This window comes from Sorex fumeus, unplaced genomic scaffold (assembly GCF_029834395.1).
Source record: "Sorex fumeus unplaced genomic scaffold, SorFum_2.1 ptg000002l, whole genome shotgun sequence".
NCBI classification, from domain to species: domain Eukaryota; kingdom Metazoa; phylum Chordata; class Mammalia; order Eulipotyphla; family Soricidae; genus Sorex; species Sorex fumeus.
This window is the reverse complement of record NW_026606059.1, coordinates 49,358,612-49,378,224: the sequence shown is the minus strand read 5'-3', so window position 1 is coordinate 49,378,224 and position 19,613 is coordinate 49,358,612. Positions and strand designations below refer to the sequence as shown.

At 38.5% G+C, this 19,613-nt stretch overlaps 1 protein-coding gene across 3 annotated transcripts in view; it reads right to left on the bottom strand.

Annotated features, from left to right (window-relative positions):
* Positions 1–19,613, bottom strand: part of ADCY8 (adenylate cyclase 8) — a 257,458-nt gene that overhangs the window by 132,976 nt on the left and 104,869 nt on the right. For all 3 annotated transcript variants that reach the window (XM_056129531.1, XM_056129606.1, XM_056129677.1), the window contains exons 3-5: positions 18,133–18,263; positions 10,871–10,982; positions 346–473 (exon numbers count right to left, since the gene is read on the bottom strand). In XM_056129531.1, coding sequence (XP_055985506.1) covers positions 346–473; positions 10,871–10,982; positions 18,133–18,263 — 371 coding nt within the window. The remainder of the gene's footprint in view (positions 1–345; positions 474–10,870; positions 10,983–18,132; positions 18,264–19,613) is intronic.

Here is a 19,613-nt window from a genome sequence, read left to right as displayed (position 1 = left end):
GGATGGGATTTATCTGAATCTATTGTTCTATACTGAAACTGTCCGTGTTTCTCTGTTGGTGCATTGTCACCTCCTTTAAGGCAAGCACTAAGTTAATCATGTTTCTTGCCTTATCCCCATAAAGATTTGTTGCAGAGATCATTGAAAAAGAATAAGAATTGGAAAATAAGTTAGCAATTCACTGATTTGTATGGTAAAACTAATGTTCATGGCATTTTGGTGGGATGTATTGAGACCTTCCAACATACATATGATTTTACCACAAAGGATAGATGAAGTGGTCTGTTTTTCTTATCTTGTACATTGAAGCCCAGTTCAGGTATTTACAGGGAGAGTCCAAGTTACCTGATGGTTTTGATCATGCTGAGGCCCATTTCAACGCAGCAGTGAGCATGGTCCTGGCGGGGTTCAGGAAGTCCAGAAACACAGTAGTAACAATCCCCCAGGATCTTAATGCGAAGACAGTGATGCTCCTGGAAGGAAAAAGATGGGAAGGGATAGGACTGAATCAACAGATGTTTGTGTGCTTCAGAAAGGCAAAGGAAAGAGGAGAAGACTCTCATTTCCATGTCCTTGTACTGCACGATGGGATGAGAATTACCTAATTTTGAAATGTACAAAATGCTTCCATTGTCTTCTTAGGAATTTAGGGAAAGGCGACCTACATCAGAAATTGAAAGGCTCTTGGGCACATTGAGGTATGGAACAAAACTGTATTTTTAATATGAAACATAAATAACCATATTTATTTATTTATATTTCTTATAAATATATTTCTTATAGTTCCCAGAAGAGAACAACGCAGAGTCTCTTGCCACCATGCCTCGCTATCCTCACTGGGGCCCCATGGAGGGGGGCATGTTGAGTTTCCCTCACAGCCCCGAGCAGAGCCCTGGAAGCTGAAGATCTCTGGGATCCAGCCACAGCCAGGCTAGGACCACTCTCCACACACTCGGACAAGACTCACGCATGAAAGAACCGGCAGAGGAACCCAGGTGTGCAGGACCCAGGGTTGAGATCTCCCAGCCTGCTCGGTTCGGGACTTGACCTCCAACACCCAGAACCCCCATCTTCCAGTAGCTAGACAATTACACCCACCAACTGAAGTGTAATCTCACCAACGGCCAAGATCCAGGGACTATAAAACCAAGCTCCAGGAAGACCTCTTATTGTCTAGTTTTCACTCTCAGAGAACCCGGCAGGCTACTGAAGGTATCCTGCCTGCATATATATGCTTGACTGGGAACACCTGTAAAAGTGATTAGAGGCTGCCCCAAAAGGTTTCATCCCTCTCAGAGAGCCTGGCAAGCTACCGAGAGTATCCTGCCCACACAGCAGAGCCTGGCAAGCTACCCATGGAGTACTCGATAAGCCAAAAGCAGTAACAATGATGGTCCTCATTCCCCTGACCCTGAAAGAGCCCCTGATCTGTCATCGGGCTATACTAGCATGTGACAGAGAGAATGGACACGTTACTGCCCCCCTCAAGCAAATCGATGAACAACGGGATGATAATGATAGTGATAGTGATATTTCTTTATTAGTACCTGGCTCTGCCACATACTAGCTTTCAGATATGAACATGTGACACGTGGAAGAAAAGCTATGGTACAGAGTTCACAACTGAACCCTGTCTTCTTTTGTTGTTCTTCCTTGTCTGTGTCTCTCAAATAACCATTTTTATCTGTAACTCAACAACAAGGACTTAAAGCCAAAAATCATTTAGGAATTATTACCATTTCAACTCAATTTAAAGTCACTTCCTAACTAATGGTGACAACTGTAGAAGTTTGGTGCCTTTGTAAGATTATGTCTTGTATCATTTATATATTCATTTATTCATTCACATGTTTCTTCATTGAAAATAAAATGAACTGTGCGACTATGATAATGAATGCATTGTCCGCCAAACAAGGTTATTAGTAATAATTCCCTTAATGCACCAAATGTTAAACTGGGTTAACTCTAACAATAATATTTTAAAGCATGTGCAATTCTTTCATCTTAACTTCACAGGTAAGAAGTGAACAACACAACAGTTTGTTGGAGCTAAAATCTTTAGAACTGACAGAAAAAAATAAGACACAGAAAGAGAATATTTAGGCAGAAAAATTAAACAGAGAAAAGAGAATCGGAACTGGCTCTGGTACTTTCTCATCTGGATCAGATCTCTTGGGCCTTGCCAATATTCCTAAATGGATACAAATGCAATCTTTATAACTCTGAGAACATACATAGTCATCACATATATAGTCATTTCAAGTTATTTTTAGGAGTCTGTCATTCCTATGCATTTGTATCACAAGTGCATATACATTTGCAAAAGTGCTGTTGATAAAGTCTAATCAAAAAAGGAAGCACAAAGTCTTCAGTAGTTTTTTTCCTAAGTTCTCTGAATTGTTACAGTTTTAGTGGACTAAGAAAGTCCTTTGCTGTCATGTCCTACCAAATTTGTGAAATTTATGGAACAGCTATTAAAATTTATATATATACATATATATATGTGCATAAAGGATTGTTATATGGTTCAGTTTGGAGCGATAGCACAGCAGTAGGGTGTTTGCCTTGCGTGCAGCTGGCCTGGCCAAGCCGGGTTCAATTTCTCCACCCCCTCGTAGAGCCCGGCAAGCTACTGAGAGTATCTTGCCTGCACAGCAAAGCCTGGCAAGCTCCCCATGATGTATTCAATATGCCAAACACAGTAACAACAAGTCTCACGATGGAGATGTTACTGGGACTGCTCAAACAAATCGATGAACAACAGGAGGACATTGCTACTTGGTATTTTGCCAAGGAAATAAAGATACATCAATGAGGAAAAAAATCTACCAACTATGATTACCCCATCAGTTTATAAAAGGAAGAGAATTTTTCAGCAGCAAAAAAGTAAACAAAATCCTAAAATAAAGAAATGTTTATTCAAATAAATAAATATATAAATAAATAAATTTGTTTCACTAAATAAAACTGACATTATAAAAACATAGTAACTTGTTTGTATATATGTATACAGATATGAAAGTAGATTTTTCCATTTCATTATCACAGTTAAAACTTCCTGAGTGTGGGATTGGAGCGATAGCACAGTGGGTAGGGCATTTGCCTTGCACGCGGCCAACCTGGGTTCAATTCACAACATCCCATGTGGTCCCCTGAGCAACACCAGGAGTAATTCCTAAGTGCATGAACCAGGAGCAACCCCTGTGCATCACCGGGTGTGACCCAAAAAACAAAATTAAAAACAACCCCCCCAAAAAAGCAAACAAAAAATTCCTGAATGTTATTTGTAGAGTATTTGAATTCTGATCTAATTTATTACTGTGACTTTACAGAGAGCACTAAAGCTGAAGGCAGGTGTTGATTTCAATCAGCTACAGTATATTGCCAGTGGTCTTCCTTTTGGGACATAGTCTGGTCTGCGTGACTCAAGGTGATTGTAGTCTGAAACAGTCGGGGGATCTAGAATCTTGTTAGCAAAAGGGAGGAAGCAAAGAATATAGCTGAGAATAAAACATCTTTTGTCTAAGACAAAAACTCTTAGACAAAAATTTTTGTCTAAGACAAAAAGTCTACATTCTGGCTAAATCTTCTACCTATTTGACCCTGGAATTCTACCAAAACCAATAACATTTGAGTTTCAACTTTGGGTTTCAACTTCCCCTATGTGGCTCATATGAAAACAGCTCTGTCCTTAATAGACAACATAGTGAACAAGGCCTTTGATTACAAGGCCAGGAAATGGCTATCTCTACAGTCAACAATGCTTTCATCTTTTCACTGTTGAGACCTTTAACAATGCTAAACATTACATCTGTTCTAAGATAGAAAATAATATTAAGAGAGAAAGAAGAGAGAAAAAAATTGCTGTGATGTAGATTAGTTGGCTCAATATGCCAAAAACAGTAACAATGATGGTCCTCATTCCCCTGACCCTAAAAGAGCCCCTAATATGCCATTGGGCTACACTAGCACGTGACAGGAAGGAATGGAGACGTTTCTGGTGCCCGCTTGGGCAAATCGATGAACAATGGGGTGATAATGACAGTGATAGATTAGTTGGCTAAATGTAATGAATTGAACCTCCAGGACCAGCCACCACCATGCTGAGACCACTCTCCGCACACATGAAGGTACTGGCAGAGGGACAAAGCCACGCGGGTTCCGGGGCCGAGACCTCCAAGCCTACTCGATTTGGAGTCGAGCATCTTCCACCCAGATCCTCCAAATTCCAGTAGGCGGGGGTCACACCCACCAACTGGCCTCCTGGCGCCGTGTAATCCCATCAGCGGCCAAGACTCAGAGACTATAAAATCCAGATCCCGGAACCGCGCAGCCGCATTTGCGGCCGCGCGACATCTTATTATCTCATTCCTACTTTGGACAAACTTGCAGGCTATCCAATGTAGCCTGCCCACAGGGCAGAGTCTGGCAAACTCCCCGTGGCCTACCAAATATGCCAAATACCAGTAACAATGATGGGTCTCATTCTCCTAAAGAGCCGTGAATATAATCTCAGGGCTAGGATGAAAGAGACGTTACTGGGGCCTGCTCGAGGCAATCGACGATTAACAGGATGATGAAATGAAATGAAAATGAACCATCCATGATATACTCCAACCCCTATTCATTGCTTTTGTTTCATCCATGAAAACAGAGCTAAAAGTATTTGGTTAACATTTAGATAGAAAAAGGAAGCAGTATTTCATAAGCATCTACTATGTGCCACACTGTTAAATTCTGAGTCCAGTGAATCTCACAGATGATTTAGGAGATGAAAGATAATTAGTAAGAGGCGAAAAGGACTTCAAAACAGTATCTATAATAACTCTATCTCTTTAAACCACAGACATCATGGAAAGGTCCAGAATGGGCAGATCACATAACAAACTTTATTTAGGGACGAGATTCTTTGCAATGGTTCATTCATTGATCTTCTGAAACAAATACAGAATTATATGATGAAAATGTTCATGTTATAAGTCCAAATTTCCTAGGAACAAAAAATACAGCTGGCAACCTCCTTGAAAAAATGTGGGTCTTAATTAAGTCTTATATACATATATAATAAAATATTATGTATATGAAAATAAACTACTTATAAATAAGTATACATGCATTAAAATATACTATTGATATGTATACTTACATGTGTCTATATGATATTGTATATAGATGTAATACAAAAGGTAAAAGGTAAAGGCCCTCCCGTTGATCGTCGATTTGCTCGAGCGGGCCCAGTAACGTCTCCATTGGAGACTTTGTTGTTACTGTGTCTGGCATATCGAATACTCTCGGTAGCTTGCCGGGCTCTCCAAGAGGGGCGGAGGAATCGAACTCGGGTCGGCCATGTTGGCCGCTTGTAAGGCCAACGCCCTACCCGCTGTGCTATCTCTCCAGCCCTAATACAAATACAAATAAATATCTATATAACTCTATTTTTACATACTTATTTGCCAAGTCCTAGATGCTTTGTTACTGATCAATTTCTATGAGTTGTCATATAATTTGGCAGAAATATCCAAGCAACATTTTTGGAAAAAGCTTATATAACAGAACTTAGGTATTCTGGAAAAAATAGTGAATAGAAAAATTTAAAATAATAAAGGTGAAGAGCTTTTTTTGGGTAAAACTGATTTTTATTAAGTTAGTCATAATATTATCCTCTACTTCCTTCTCGATAGTTTTGATAAAAATGTGGGGAAAATGCAGAGAAATTATAAAACTACGTGTTTAGATTCTAGATAAATAGATGCATGCATCACATTACAAAGTTGGTTTTGTCATTGGGGAAGGCTAAGACTATGGAAATGCATACTTCCTGCATTCCTTCTACCCTTGAAATCTGAATTTGCACAATAAACAAAAGTGTTTATTTTGGAATGAGAAAAATAGCTATGAAAATGGGGGGAAAAAAGGGACCAGAATGGTAGTACATTGGGTAGGGTTCTTGCCTTGCATGTGACCATCTGAAATTTGATCCCTGGCATCATAAAAGGTTCTCCTAGTCCTGACAGGAATGATTCCTGAGTTAAAAGTCACAATAATCCCTGAACACCACCAGTGTGGCCCAAAGAACTTCCTTGCCCCCAAGAAAAAGGAAAAATGACAAAGAGAAAGATATAGAAAGCAACAACAAAAAAATACCCAAATATACTTTGTAAAAAAATTGTATTATAAATGAAATTTTTCACTGTGTTATATAATTGCAATTACAAATAATGTGCCTATACTGTCCTAGCAAATTTGAAGTTGTAGGTAAGTTTAGAATCCCTTCAGACATGCATCCTGGAAATCTAGCCTCTTTTTCCTCCTCAGAAATAGCTTTGAACTTTCATAGACATGTATATTTATATTCATGTACTATTTTTCACAATATTCAGCCATAAATTTATTACACCAAGTTTATAGATCTGAGACGTGCCTTTTTCATTCATGTATATATGTTAAAATCTATGTCAGTACAGAAAATGCTATAAGTCTCATTAATCTGTGGATCAGTTTTCTATCTTGTAGAATTTATACTTATAGCTTAGGTTGCTTCTGGTTTGTCAGCAACTTAAAACAAGGCTTAAAATGTAATGGTGCTAAATACATAATTCAAAAAGCCCTGTTATTTGGTTTACAGTTTTGAAATTCTCGTAATAGTAGACATATTCATCATTCTGAATTTGGGGTGAGGGTGGGAGACTAGGTGGGGACTAATTTCTAAAAAAAGATCAAAGAGTAGAATTTACAAAAGTTTGCCAAGGGCACCATCAAGGGTCTAAAAACACTCTGACCAGACTGAAACACAAGGGCACTGAAGAATTCAATCATGTGAAGAAGTTTAGTCAGAGGCTTTGAAGTCTTCCCTGCATTCCAATAATGTAATGAATAAACACACAATACATGACATCTATGGGGAAGATGGGCTCTTTCCAGTGTACAAGAAAATGAAAACTTAAAATAAAAAATTATGGCAAATCAGATGGATACTATTATTAAAGCCACAGAATTTTGATTCCAAAATATGTTAAAGTGGGTTACTTTTATGCCCCTTCTTCTAAAACCAAACCAAACAAGAACTATCAAAAAACTGAAGCAGAGTCTGTGACCCAATTGAATACGTTACATGATAAGTTTGGGGCAAAATCATTTCAAGTCAAATTTCCTTATTCCTAGGTGAATGGAATTGTTATCACTAGCACTGTTTCTCATACCTTTTCATAGACATCTAGAAGAGTAAATGTAGATGTACTCAGCATGGGAGGGAGGTGGAGGGAGGATGGAGGAGGAGATTGGAAGAGGGTTACTGAGCTTTAATGTACACTGACTGATTCTCAGCCAGGATGTGTGTGGACACATTTCACAGTCATTGTTTCATTCATTCTTATTTATAAAAACTGATTAAAAAAGACAAATCTGGTATTCAAAGAGAAGCTTTATACCAGTACAGCATTAAAGTTCAGTTTATACTTGAAATTGCATGAATCTAACCCTTGGGCTGTTTGTCAAGAACAGTAGAAGGTTTTGATATCTTTTGTAGGAACCCATAGCTTGCTTGCAAAGATGCTTAGAGGTCAAGAAGATGTGCCTGACTCCATTCCACCTGATTCAGAGATGCATCACTCACTGGTCCTTAGATGGAGTCATTTATTTCTTTAAAACTCAGTGATTTATTCTGCAAAATAGAAACATGTAAAGAAGCTGCCTTGTAGGTTGGCTGTAAGATTTAAATAAGGCAATTTAGGGAAAACACTCATCAGAGTACCATATGCGATGAGTTAATGGTGCCTATTTAATATCCTTTCATATGAATGCAGAATAGTCTTTTCATAACTTTAGTCCGCTGTTGTCTGTTTTGATCTTTAGTTTTAGTTTAAACCTTTCACTGAAAAAACAGTATGTAAGAATCTGTGTTGCAGATCATAATGCCCTTAGGGGGAGAGAGAGAGAGAGAGAGAGAGAGAGAGAGAGAGAGAGAGAGAGAGAGAGAGAGAGAGAGAGAGAGAGAGAAGAGAGAGAGAGAGAGAGAGAGAGAAGGTAAGTGTCTGTAATAGAGCCATAGAAGGAGGCTGGGGGACTGGGGGAGGGGCTAGCGAGAGAGAAACAGGGGTCCTGATGGTGGCAAATGTTCACTGGTGAAGGGATAGGTGTTGGATCTTTATATGACTGAAATCTGATCATGAGCACCTTTGTAACTGTATATCACGGTAACTCAACTAAAAAAATAAAAATTAAAAAAAATCTTTCTTTGAGTCTCATACACAGTAGAGGAGCTATAGCTTCCTGGGCCCACTGAGATCAATAGATTGTGGACACTCCTCTTGCTCCTTCTTCCCTTTCATGCATAGGGTAAACAAGATGAAAAGTCATGACTACAGGTCAAAGTCCACATTCCTAAAATATTGCACCATGCCTCCAAGATTTGTTTGTACTTCCCTCTTCAAGCTCATTTCTCACTACATACTCCCATGCCCTTTATACATCAGCTATCTTGAACTTCGGATGGCCTCCTGAGCGGCGGCACATTTTCATGTTTTCACACTTTCCTGCCTTTTCGTCATAACTTAGCCTAGAAGGCACTTTGTTGTCCAACACAATGTCAGAAAAGGTTATGTTCTTTCTCAAGACTTCACTTACATGTGGCATTTTCTTTTAGACAATTCTCGATCCATATCAGTCCCCCCAAAACCCAATTGCACCTTCTTTTGTCCACCAAGATTTCTACATCTAATGTCGCTTGTATCACAGTATTCTTAAATTAATAATGAATTGTCTTTTTTTTGGGGGGGGGTCATACCCAGCGATGCTCAAGCTTTGCACTCAGGAATTAGTTCTGGCGGTGCTTGGGGGACCATGTGGAATGCCGGGGATCAAACTTGGGTTGGTTGCCTGTAGGGCAAATGTCCTATCCTCTGTATTATCCTCCACTCCGAGAATTATCTTTTATTCTTTTAAAAAAACCATATGAATGAAAATTTCCTGAGTGTAGGCACTAGTTTTCGCTTTCCACATTCTTATATAGTACGTGGCAGAAGTCCTCAATAAATATTAATCGAACAACACATTTTGCAGAGCAAGCAGTTCTGGGAATATGAAAATTACTGCAAGACCATAAATTGACCTTGATCAGATCTCAATAGAGGACCATTTTTGTTTAGTCTTCGAATTTTTGAATAAAAATCTTTTGAATCACATTATGGAATACGATAGTTACCTGTTACTGGCACAAAACACTATAGAGATGATAATAAAGAGAACTGTTACACATTCTTTCTATTCAAATTCTCGGCTCTCCCGAGAAACATAACTCTGTTATTAGTAGGAGAATCATTTTCAGCCTCCTCCTTTGCTCATATTAGTTTCCTAGTTGATTGTTGTCCAGTTGCTACAAATTACCAAAGTCCTTGGCAAGTTCTTAACACCTCTTCTCCACTAACCTTTTCTCCATTGCTCCGTTCTTTTCCCTCCAGTAGCTCTACATCTCCTTTGGTTTCTTTCCACATACAGAAAAACATCTTTATTTGTGTTTTACTCATAGCGTAACTCAACTATCTTTTGCCTTCTTCACTTTGTTAATTGGTGTATAATTTATATGCAATAAAATTAACACAGTGATGTGTCATCCACAATCAAGTTATAGAACAGCCCATCGTCCCCTAAATCATCATACCTTATGCTCTGGTACAATCAACCCACTCCCTTTACTTCTGATTCTTGGAAACCACTTATGTATTTTTCTGTCCCTATAGTTTAGCCTCTTCTTGATATATAAAAAAAATAAAATAAGTAATTAGCATTTTGCTTCTATTTGCTGCACTGCTTTGAGAGTCACTGATTCTGCTGCATATGTTGGTGACTTTTTCCCAGAATAGCATTCTTTGGTATTGGTTTTCTCATTTTAAAGATTCAGCTTAAGAATCACTATCTCTTGAAGTTTCATCTGGTCCAAGGGCACGTGCCGCTTCTTTACTCCTGAATGTACCTTCATCACGGCACACTTAGTACACTGACTACCTTTTTGTTCCCCTGGCTAGACTTAACTTAATGAAGTGCGTTTCATGCTCCTAGAACTGAGTGCAGTACCTGAACAGTATTCAGATATAGGACGAATAGATCTCTTTGGAGTGAAGTAAACTTAAAGTAGGATAATTTGATGTTCTAAAAAGAAACTCCTACTTCATGGGGTATTATTTAATTCCCCTAACACCCTTATCAAGTAAATCTAGTACTAATACTCATTTTACAGAATGAGTGATTAAGTCATGTTTTCTTGCACACAAAGCTATTCTAAAATGCAGGATAATGCTGATTTTCTTCCATAACTTGAGGCTTTTGGACTAGGATATTAAATGTTAATCTTCTTTAACCTCTCTCTATTTTGGACCTGGTGAAGTAAACTAGAAAATAAAGGCAGTGTTGTCTGAACTGAAAGCTCTTAGCTTTAGGTCAACAAAAATGGTAGTGGGATGGTCCAATAATTTATGTGCTCTTGGGAACTGGCAAATTTATTCTAAATGGCTGGGGTTGGCTGGGAAACTGCAGTCAGCCATCACTGCCAGAACAGATACTGAGACCGCAGCTGGATGGCACCTTGCCAAATGTAGGGAGAAAATAATAATGAGGGAGTGGGGAGCAGATTAAAAACGACTTTGGTCTAATTGTCATTCAGCCAGCTGTCTCTCCACTGGGAAAATTAAACTGACAAACCTCCCATCAGAGACTGGTAAATAACTAACATAGGGTCTGCAGAAGGTGTGCAGGTCAACGGTCCATGCCTGGGTAAAGACTGCAGAATGTCTACCACACTGATCATAAGGCTGAATACTTCCCCACATGCAGTCTCTCACTTTTACAGAAGACTAAGAGAGAATTAAATTCAACTCACATGTGCCAGTCGATCAAATCTGGCAAAGAGCTCGTTGAGCATCCTGACCAGCTCCTGAGCAGACAAGGTCGTTGAAAGGTTGGTGAATCCTTTAACATCTGCAAAAAGAATACTGGAAAACAAGGAAGCAGTGAGGTGGGGAAGAAAGTGTAATAATATTTTAATTGGTTCTGGGAGATCTAACAACACCATCCAAATGAATCAACTATGGTCTGAGAGTTTAGTTTTCCCCGCAAGGAAGTCAAGAGGGATATCTTAATATTTAACAAACATCTCGGCAGAAACAGTTCACTCTGGAGTTCAAGAAGGACAGGGGGGTAACTAAACGCCCTTTCTTCCTGTGAGGGATGTGGAGTGTGGGCAATGCAAACAAACCCCAAATGAAATTTCTCACAGGGGCAGATCAGTTTTGTTGTGGAAATGAAAAAATGAATATTTGTGATTTTTTTTATCACAGTGAAAAACAATATACATGCCATGAACACAGAGTAGGGTAGATTATCTGTAGTCAAGGACATGCATGCATTGATTCTACTCCAAAAGACACTATTAAATTAGATAGAACTAGGCACTTTTCAAAATTATGACAGTAAGACAGGAAGATCTCGGACTGAAAAAATTAATTACCCAAAAGTGCACACATTTACTAAGGATTTCATTTAGATGAGGTCTTATTTGATGCATCTGAGTTGGGATAAAGGAAGAGTAAATTAAGAGATAGGACAGTCTTTGAAAACTTAAAAGTCAGAAAAAGTATTATCTCTGCAGTCATCATTCTCTCTGCTCTGGAGATCAATGAACTGAGGTTTAGAAAAGCAAGAAGACTTGCTCAATGTTCCACTAGTAGCACATTACAAGGTTTGAATTGTCCATGTGGATCAACTCTTCTCTGGGGCTTAGCTTGACCTATCTTGACACTATCTCAGAGACTAATAAAGGGAGAAGCACCCCTGATAAATAAAACTCCACATTTTCTTGATGGTCATGTTTGATTATCTATGAAACTGAGAGTATCTTAATAATGGTATGTAAAACTTTTTGCTATTTTTCTTAGTGTTGCATAAAATAACGCTGATTTTTACTGTCAGTTATTTTTAATGAAACAGACCAATTGGCTAGGAGGCATTCTGGACCCTTCACTTAAATTGATTACTCCTAGTGTTCAGCAGTTCCTAAATTGTCTCTATTGTGAAGTTCTTTTTAGAATGACATGGGCTGTGTTGTTTCCTAAAAATGGACAAATGTTAAAAATCTGCATCTATTTTCAAGGAATTTACACAAGCCCACCCATGGACTAATAAAAAAATCCATAGGTACCAGTTTAAAATTGCTTTAACTAATTTGTTAATGCCTTACTACTCAGTAAGTAATTAGTATATATCATGTATCTACCTGTAAATTGTGCTAGGAGAAGAGCTGAATGATAAAAGTGATGCTGAATCAATCCTCTACTTGCTTAACCTCTGTTTTGTGGGTTGGGAGACAAGAAAGATAAGATAACACATGGGGTAACTCCAAGTCACTTTACCAATTATGCAGGGGATTAGTTATTTCTAAGTGTCACAAAATGTTGATTTTAAAGGAACCTCTAGGACTTGATGGATAAAGCAAATAGAGTAATGTGTGTTCGAAGCTGAGGACATTATTATAGTGGGGTGAAAAGCAAACAAATGCATCAAGGTTCGGCAGTGGGAAGTTGTCAGAGGATAACATTGATTAGTTATTTCCATGGCAGGTGGGAAGGTGAATATTCCTTACGTGATCTAGTTCAATTACAGGTTTATTCACCTAAAACTTTCAGTAATTGTGGCAAGAACAATTTGTCTACTTATTTATTGATTCAACAGTTATTTAACTAAATACTCACAAAGAGTTGGGTACCAGAGATACAGTAGTGAGCAAACATGACCATGTCAGTCCTTTTGGAACATGCAGCCTATTGCAGAAGAAAGGAATTTCTAGAGAGCAAAAGTTATGAAAGATTCAGATGATAGTCTGTGTTCCAATACAAAATTCTCTTTAGTCTACTTTATGTACCAGTACCTGATGGACCTGGTCCCTGGCATGGTTTAATTTCCTGGTGCTACTATTAAAATTCTGCTTCCCCTTCAGGATCCTACTCGTGATAAGACTCTATGTTTATGGAGACTTCCCTGTGCACAGCTAGTCACTACTATCCTATCATTTTCCTGCCTGTGCTCCCTTCTGTTTTTATATTTATTATTTGATAACATGATCATGTGAGACAAAGAGTGATCCATCTACTAACTAATGAATTAGGAAAAAACTGCACAGAGAGTACAGCAGGTAGGGTGTTTGCCTAGCATGCAGCCCATATGGATTAAATCCCCAAAATCCCCTATGGTCTCCTAAGCACCTCCAGGAATAATTCCTGCGTTCAAAACTAAGAGTAACCCCAGGACATTGCATGTTGTAGCTAAATAACAACAACAATAGCAAAATAATTATAATAAGTAAAACTCTATGAGACAACTACCCAGCACTTTGTAGATTTCATGACATGCTTCCTGAGTTGGTCCAATGAAAATCTTTAGAATCAACTCATCCCATCTCAGCTCATGGTCACCACTGGTATCTCCTGGAAGCTTGTTTAAACTGAAATCTCAGTCCCAACCCTGATCTACTGGAACAGAATCTGCTTCCAAAAGAATTTCAAGGGGGTGGAGCGATAGCACAGTGGGTAGGGCATTTGCTTTACATGTGGCCAACTCCAGTTCAATTTCCAGCATCCCATATGGTCCCCCGAGCACCACCAGGAGTAATTCTTGAGTGCATGAGCCAGGAGTAACCCCTGTGCATAACTGGGTATGACTCAAAAAAGCAAAAAGCATCCAATTGGTTTACATGCATATTTATGATGGAGAAGTCCCAGCAATGCATAAATTATAATTATGCAAGAGAAGTTTCATGAACATTAAGTCTAAGAACAAAAAGCCAGCTACACATAGTAGTTATTATACCCATAGGAGTTGGCCTTACAGTTGGGCTTTTTGATTACTGGTATGAAATGGTAATATTATAAGATAATTATGCTGAAGAAACCATATTCATGTTCAAGACTAATATGGTTATATAAGTCATTTCATTTAAAAAAAACAACAAGAGAAGCTATCCAAAGTTCATTCTGCAAATTGAGTCCTTGAGGAAACTGAACATGAAACATGGAACATGGAACTATGTGAGTTCTTCTTCCTAATTACACAGTGGGGGAAAAATTTATTTAACCCCTCTGAGCTCTCATTTTTTGGATAACAAACCAGAGGTGATGAAAGGTATTTTGTGGGGTTGTCTTTAAAAGATCATATATAAATCAAAGCATACAATTCATTGAGTATGGTAGATAAGACTGTGAATATTTAGGGAAAACAAAATGTTTAATAAATTGCACTAGAGAAAGGTTGGGAAAGACAGCAAACTCTTTAGGACCCTTCAACTACATCTTGCTTGTATGTGAAACTCTAGTTTGTTGGGTGAATGTGGTGATTTCATATGTTGCCAGGAAGGGTTGGCAGAAGTAAGGAGCTAGTCAAAAATGTGGGTGAGTGAATAAATCTCTGAAAGTGAGGGTTTTTCTGATGCTTGAGAAAAATTTACTAAAACTCTTCTGATAAATCCAAACAGTAATATGAGCAAATATGCAAATGTGGGTGGGTGGGGGGGTCACATGCTTGAGTAGAAGAAAGAGCTCTGGAAGAAAAGTTGCCTGTTCACTTAAACCCCAGTCTCCATGTAGTACCACATGTAATACATGTATGTTGCTGTTAGAAAAGATGAAGTTATGAAATTTACATACAAGTGGTACTACATGGAAAGTATCATGTTAAGCGAAATGAGTCAGAAAGAGCGGGATAGACACAGAAAGATTGCATTCATCTGGGGAACATAAAGCAACAAAAAGGGAGATTAACACCCAGGAATGGCTGAGATTAGTACCAGGAATTTTGCTCCATGAATGGAAGGCCAGCCACAGGCTCTAGATGAAAGGAAGCTCAGATAGAGAAGAGAGTACCAAATGAAGGGTGTTGTGAGGGCCCTCCCAGGGTGGGAGAAGCATGCTAAAAGTAGTCGATAGACCAAACATGATTGCCACTCAAAGCCTCTCTTGCAAAACACAGTACCCAAAAGAAGAGAGAGAGAACAAGGGGGAATACCCTGCCACAGAGGCAGGATGGGACGGGGGGGGGAATGAGGGTTGGGGGGGGGATGCTTGGACCCGTGGGGATGGATGACGGGCACTGGTGGAGGGATGGGCACTTGATCATTGTATAACTGAAACCCAAGCACAAAATTTGTAAGCCTATAACTGTACCTCATGGTTTTTCACTAATAGGGAAAAAAAAAAACCCAGTCTCCCTGTTACATAGAAAGGCTGCTAAATCATGTCTAGTTAGGGCCTTATGTCTCATCAAGAGAATATGAGTAAAAAAATCACACATGTCACTTCAGGGGCCAGGTGGTAAAGAAGATGTGCCTTTCCCTAACACTTTATCTTTTAAGAATGTTGAGGTCTTTTAAGAATGTTCAGAGAATGGTACAGTTCTGAAATGCAGGAGGTTTGTTCCTGTGTCACCAGGAATGTTAGCAGTGAGTTGTTGTGCGAAATTTACTAAATTTAAATAATCAATACTGAAAGACTATTTGTTAGAGCAGATTGCAATAACCTACCACAAAAAGATCTTAAATATATAGGGAAAAAGTGGCAGAGAAATAGAATTGGAGTGATTGGACAGGAATTTCAGATGGCTTCCAGTAAAAAAAAAAAAAGAGTGTGGTCAGACAGATGTCCAGAATTAATCTGATGATCTCTAAGACCTATATAACAAAAGCCAACTTGAGAGTCCAAGTGCTTTGTTCATTATAGATAGACCAGTTTTTGGGTCTTAGAACCAAAAAGGTGAACTAATCCAGTTCAAATTCATCGGGTAGCGTGGCCCATATAATACAGCTTACAATGAGAACCATGAATCAGAGCCCTGATCACTGACTGCCAACCTACTGGGGGGCATTAATGCCTTCAAGTGTGGCACCGCTTCCATTCTCTCTGCAAGAAACAATGAGCAGTATGAGATAGAACAATGTTAGAATTTCATAGCAGACTATAAAATTTACGGAAGCCACACAAAAACAACAACAACAACAAAAAGCAATAAGGAAAGAACACACCAGGTGGTTTTACATGAAGAGAGTGACAAGACTGGAAATGATTTCAAAACTGTTCCCTACGCTGCTGTGGGTGGTCAATGGGAGCATAACAGCCACTCTTTGTTCTTAGACGTGAGTTTAGGTCTATCTTCCTCAGCTGTTTTCTTGTTGGGTTTTATTTTTAACACCAGTAGTCTTGCAGTGGGCTGGAGAGTTCCCGGCACCTCTTGTGGACTGGAGTTTATCTGCCCAATGCCAGCAGAAGCAGTGGGCATCTTGCCGTGGCTACCTCTGTAAATAGCTGCAGGGAGGTCTGGTGCAGATCTGAGTTTCTCTGTGTATTCTTATCCAATTATGAATGGTTAGCTTCTCCCCATGCTGGAGACACTGAGAAATGTACGGAAGAAAACTCAGTTTTAATTTATGGTGTTGAGACCTTCTGAAAAGAGGTCTTGAGCAAATAAATCAGTTTTGTGATTTAGTGGGTATATGTAAGGGAACAGAATAACCTAAGAATTAATTTTCTCAACTAAGATAAGTACTAAATAAAAGAACATATGGCTTACTAAATTCAAGATAACCAAATGGTCAGACATTTCTTTTTTTTTTAATGAGAGTTATGACGACATGTATATTTATATTTGTATATATATCTATATATGGTAGCACTGCACTGTAGCACTGTCCACCCGTTGTTTGTTGATTTGCTTGAGTAGGCACCAGTAACATCTCCATTGTGAGACTTGTTGTTGCTGATTTTATCATATCAAATACATAAGGTACTGTATGAATTTTTATGAAACCTATCTGTGAGCATGCTGTTATAATTTAGAACTGGTATTGGTGAACTTTCATTACCTATGAGAACCATATGAAGATCTGGAGTGTAATGTTAGTAGCTCTTTTCCAAAACATTGTTTTGCAAAATCAAGCATCTAAACTGGCATAGCTCAATTCTTGGATGAGAATGACCTATACTGAAGTACCTTCTACAGGATATTTTAGAATAATGCTGTTGGATGAACTTTGGTTTCAAATGAATGTTCAGGCAAAGAACACCTAGAGATGTTGAAAAGCTGATATTTTCTCCTGAAAGTTATAATTTTCTCTTGTCAGAGTTGGGAAGAATGGATTCAGAGAGTACGTAGGTTCTTCATAGAGGTGTTCAATGTACCTAAGTTTCTCCTCTGTGTGATAAATCTACACTCTATGATATTGGTAAGAGGGATATCACAGTTCTACTGTACAAATTGAAAATGTTAGATATTTTTTCTCCAATAACTTCAAGTGAGTGACTAGGTTTAGCCAGAGACATGGGCTTCAGGTGGTAATTTGAGATGCAAAAGGCAAGGCTTAAGAGACATCATAAACAAGGAAGAGGTTTAGAATTTAGAATTGGGATTCTAAATCTGTTCGTTTTACCAAGTTAACATCTTGTGATTTTTAGCATGTACTTTATTTTAAGCTAAGTGCTAGGTACAAGAGGTCAATGATGATTATATTGATGCTATTATGAATGAATGTATGCATCTTGTATGTATGTATATAGGAGTTGATGACTCGGTGGGTGAGTGAATGGCTGAACGTATGAGTGTGTGAATGATCAGATGGTAAATACACAAATGGATGAATGAATGAATATGTATATGAATAGATGGATGCCAAAGTACATAAAAGATTAAGTGGACATATGGGTGTATAAAATATGTCTGATGAGAAAACAAAATGTTTCAGTCATTTTTTTCTGTTGTTTTGGAGAAACTTATCAGAAAAAATGAGGAGTACACCCATGCATAAGACTTTTGGATTATTTTTTCATTCATAGTATAAAAGGCTTTTGCTTTTCATACTCAAAAACGTAAAGGTAAGCAAACCTACCACAGTGGACCAAAGGAGCAAGTTTTCCAGCAAATAGAATTGCATTTATTCACCAATATTTAGACTCAATTTTTGATAATCACAAGTGAAGTAATGAACCAAAAGAAGAAAGGCAATGCCATTTAGGTATTAACAAAAAGTCATAGCTATGAGATGTGAACTAGTCAAGCCCACAGATCCTATGGATAAATAGGGTCCTGAGGGGGACACATATTTCTCACCTGACATTTTCATAGCGATGGATGTATATCCGATGGAACTGATGCTGCAGGTGCTCATCTTCAACATTGGTCATATCATTGATCATTTCCAGTACAACAAACCGTGGGAGCACAGAGAGTACAAGTCGCTCCTGGAATAAAGCAATTGAAGGTGGACAGTCATATTAGTCTAGCCTTTACGCCTAGCTGGGTGGGTGGATGGAATAAAATTAATTGGGTTCTTTGCTGAACTTCTGAAAGAACTGCTATTTTCATACTCCTATGTAAATGGATAATATATGTTGAGTACTTGTTATGTGCCAGACACTATGCTTGACATTGTGCATAAAGAGGTTAACAAGATTGATTGATGTGGACCTTACAATTGTGGAGCTTACATTCTAACAGGGAACAAAAATACTAAAATTTACACATCCAGACTTACAAAGCATGACAAGTGTGATGTAGAAACAGCTATGATGAGTGAGTATAATGGTTAATGACTTGATTCAAATCAGGGATTTAGAATGACCTTTCTAGGAACTGAGACTTAAATGCCAAACATTTCAAAGCATCCAGCTTTCAGTGCAGAGAGCTCCAGAAAGAGGAAACAGCACATACAAATCGGTCCAGTAACAGAAATGGGCAATAGTGTGGCTGGAGGGTGGTAGCAAGAAAGGAAGTCAGAGGTATAGCTAGATATTGCAAACCTGTGTAATATCTTAGCATTTTATTCCAAATACCACACTTGGTACTAAGTGGAGAATTGATATAGGCTATTTTACATTTTAAAATATCTCCTAGCCTAGCGGAGAATGGATAATGAGGAAGGAACTTGGGGGTTGGAAGACCCCTCAGGAAGCTCTGACAGAGGCTCTCTATCACAGAGTATAGGGTAGAGCATATTTCTAGGATTGGACACCAGCCAACTGAGGAGAACAAGGCAAATATCCTGAAAAGGACTGCAGCACTTGACAGGATGCTGTCATTCACCCAACAATATCTTGGAAACTAGCCAAGAATTTATGCTCATCATTATTTATGGATGTTAAGCCTATTTGCCATTCATTCTTTCACGTATTCCTCTCAAAAGCCTGAAAACCAGCAGATACAAATAATAATCTTCATTAAATGGCAGATTGAGTCTAAGATTAAATTACTTGCAAGACCTGAACAGTTACCAAATGACAGTGCCAGAAAGCAACATATTATTCCTTGACAAATTTCCTGGTGTGATGGGAAGTTTCCTGGAATTAGAATCTGACTGAGGTTTTGAATCCCATTTTTATCTTTTAATAGTAATGAAGCATTAGGCCTAAACTCTCAGCTCTCTGCTTCAGTGCCCTCATTTGGCAAATGGCAACCATATCATTGACTCTAGAGTATTGATGTCAGACTTCGATAAAATAAAAATATGTGAAGGTTAGCATGAATTACATCATGTCTCCTATTTCCCCTATTTTACCCTGGTCTCATGTAAAAGGATTTATTAATGAAGTGTC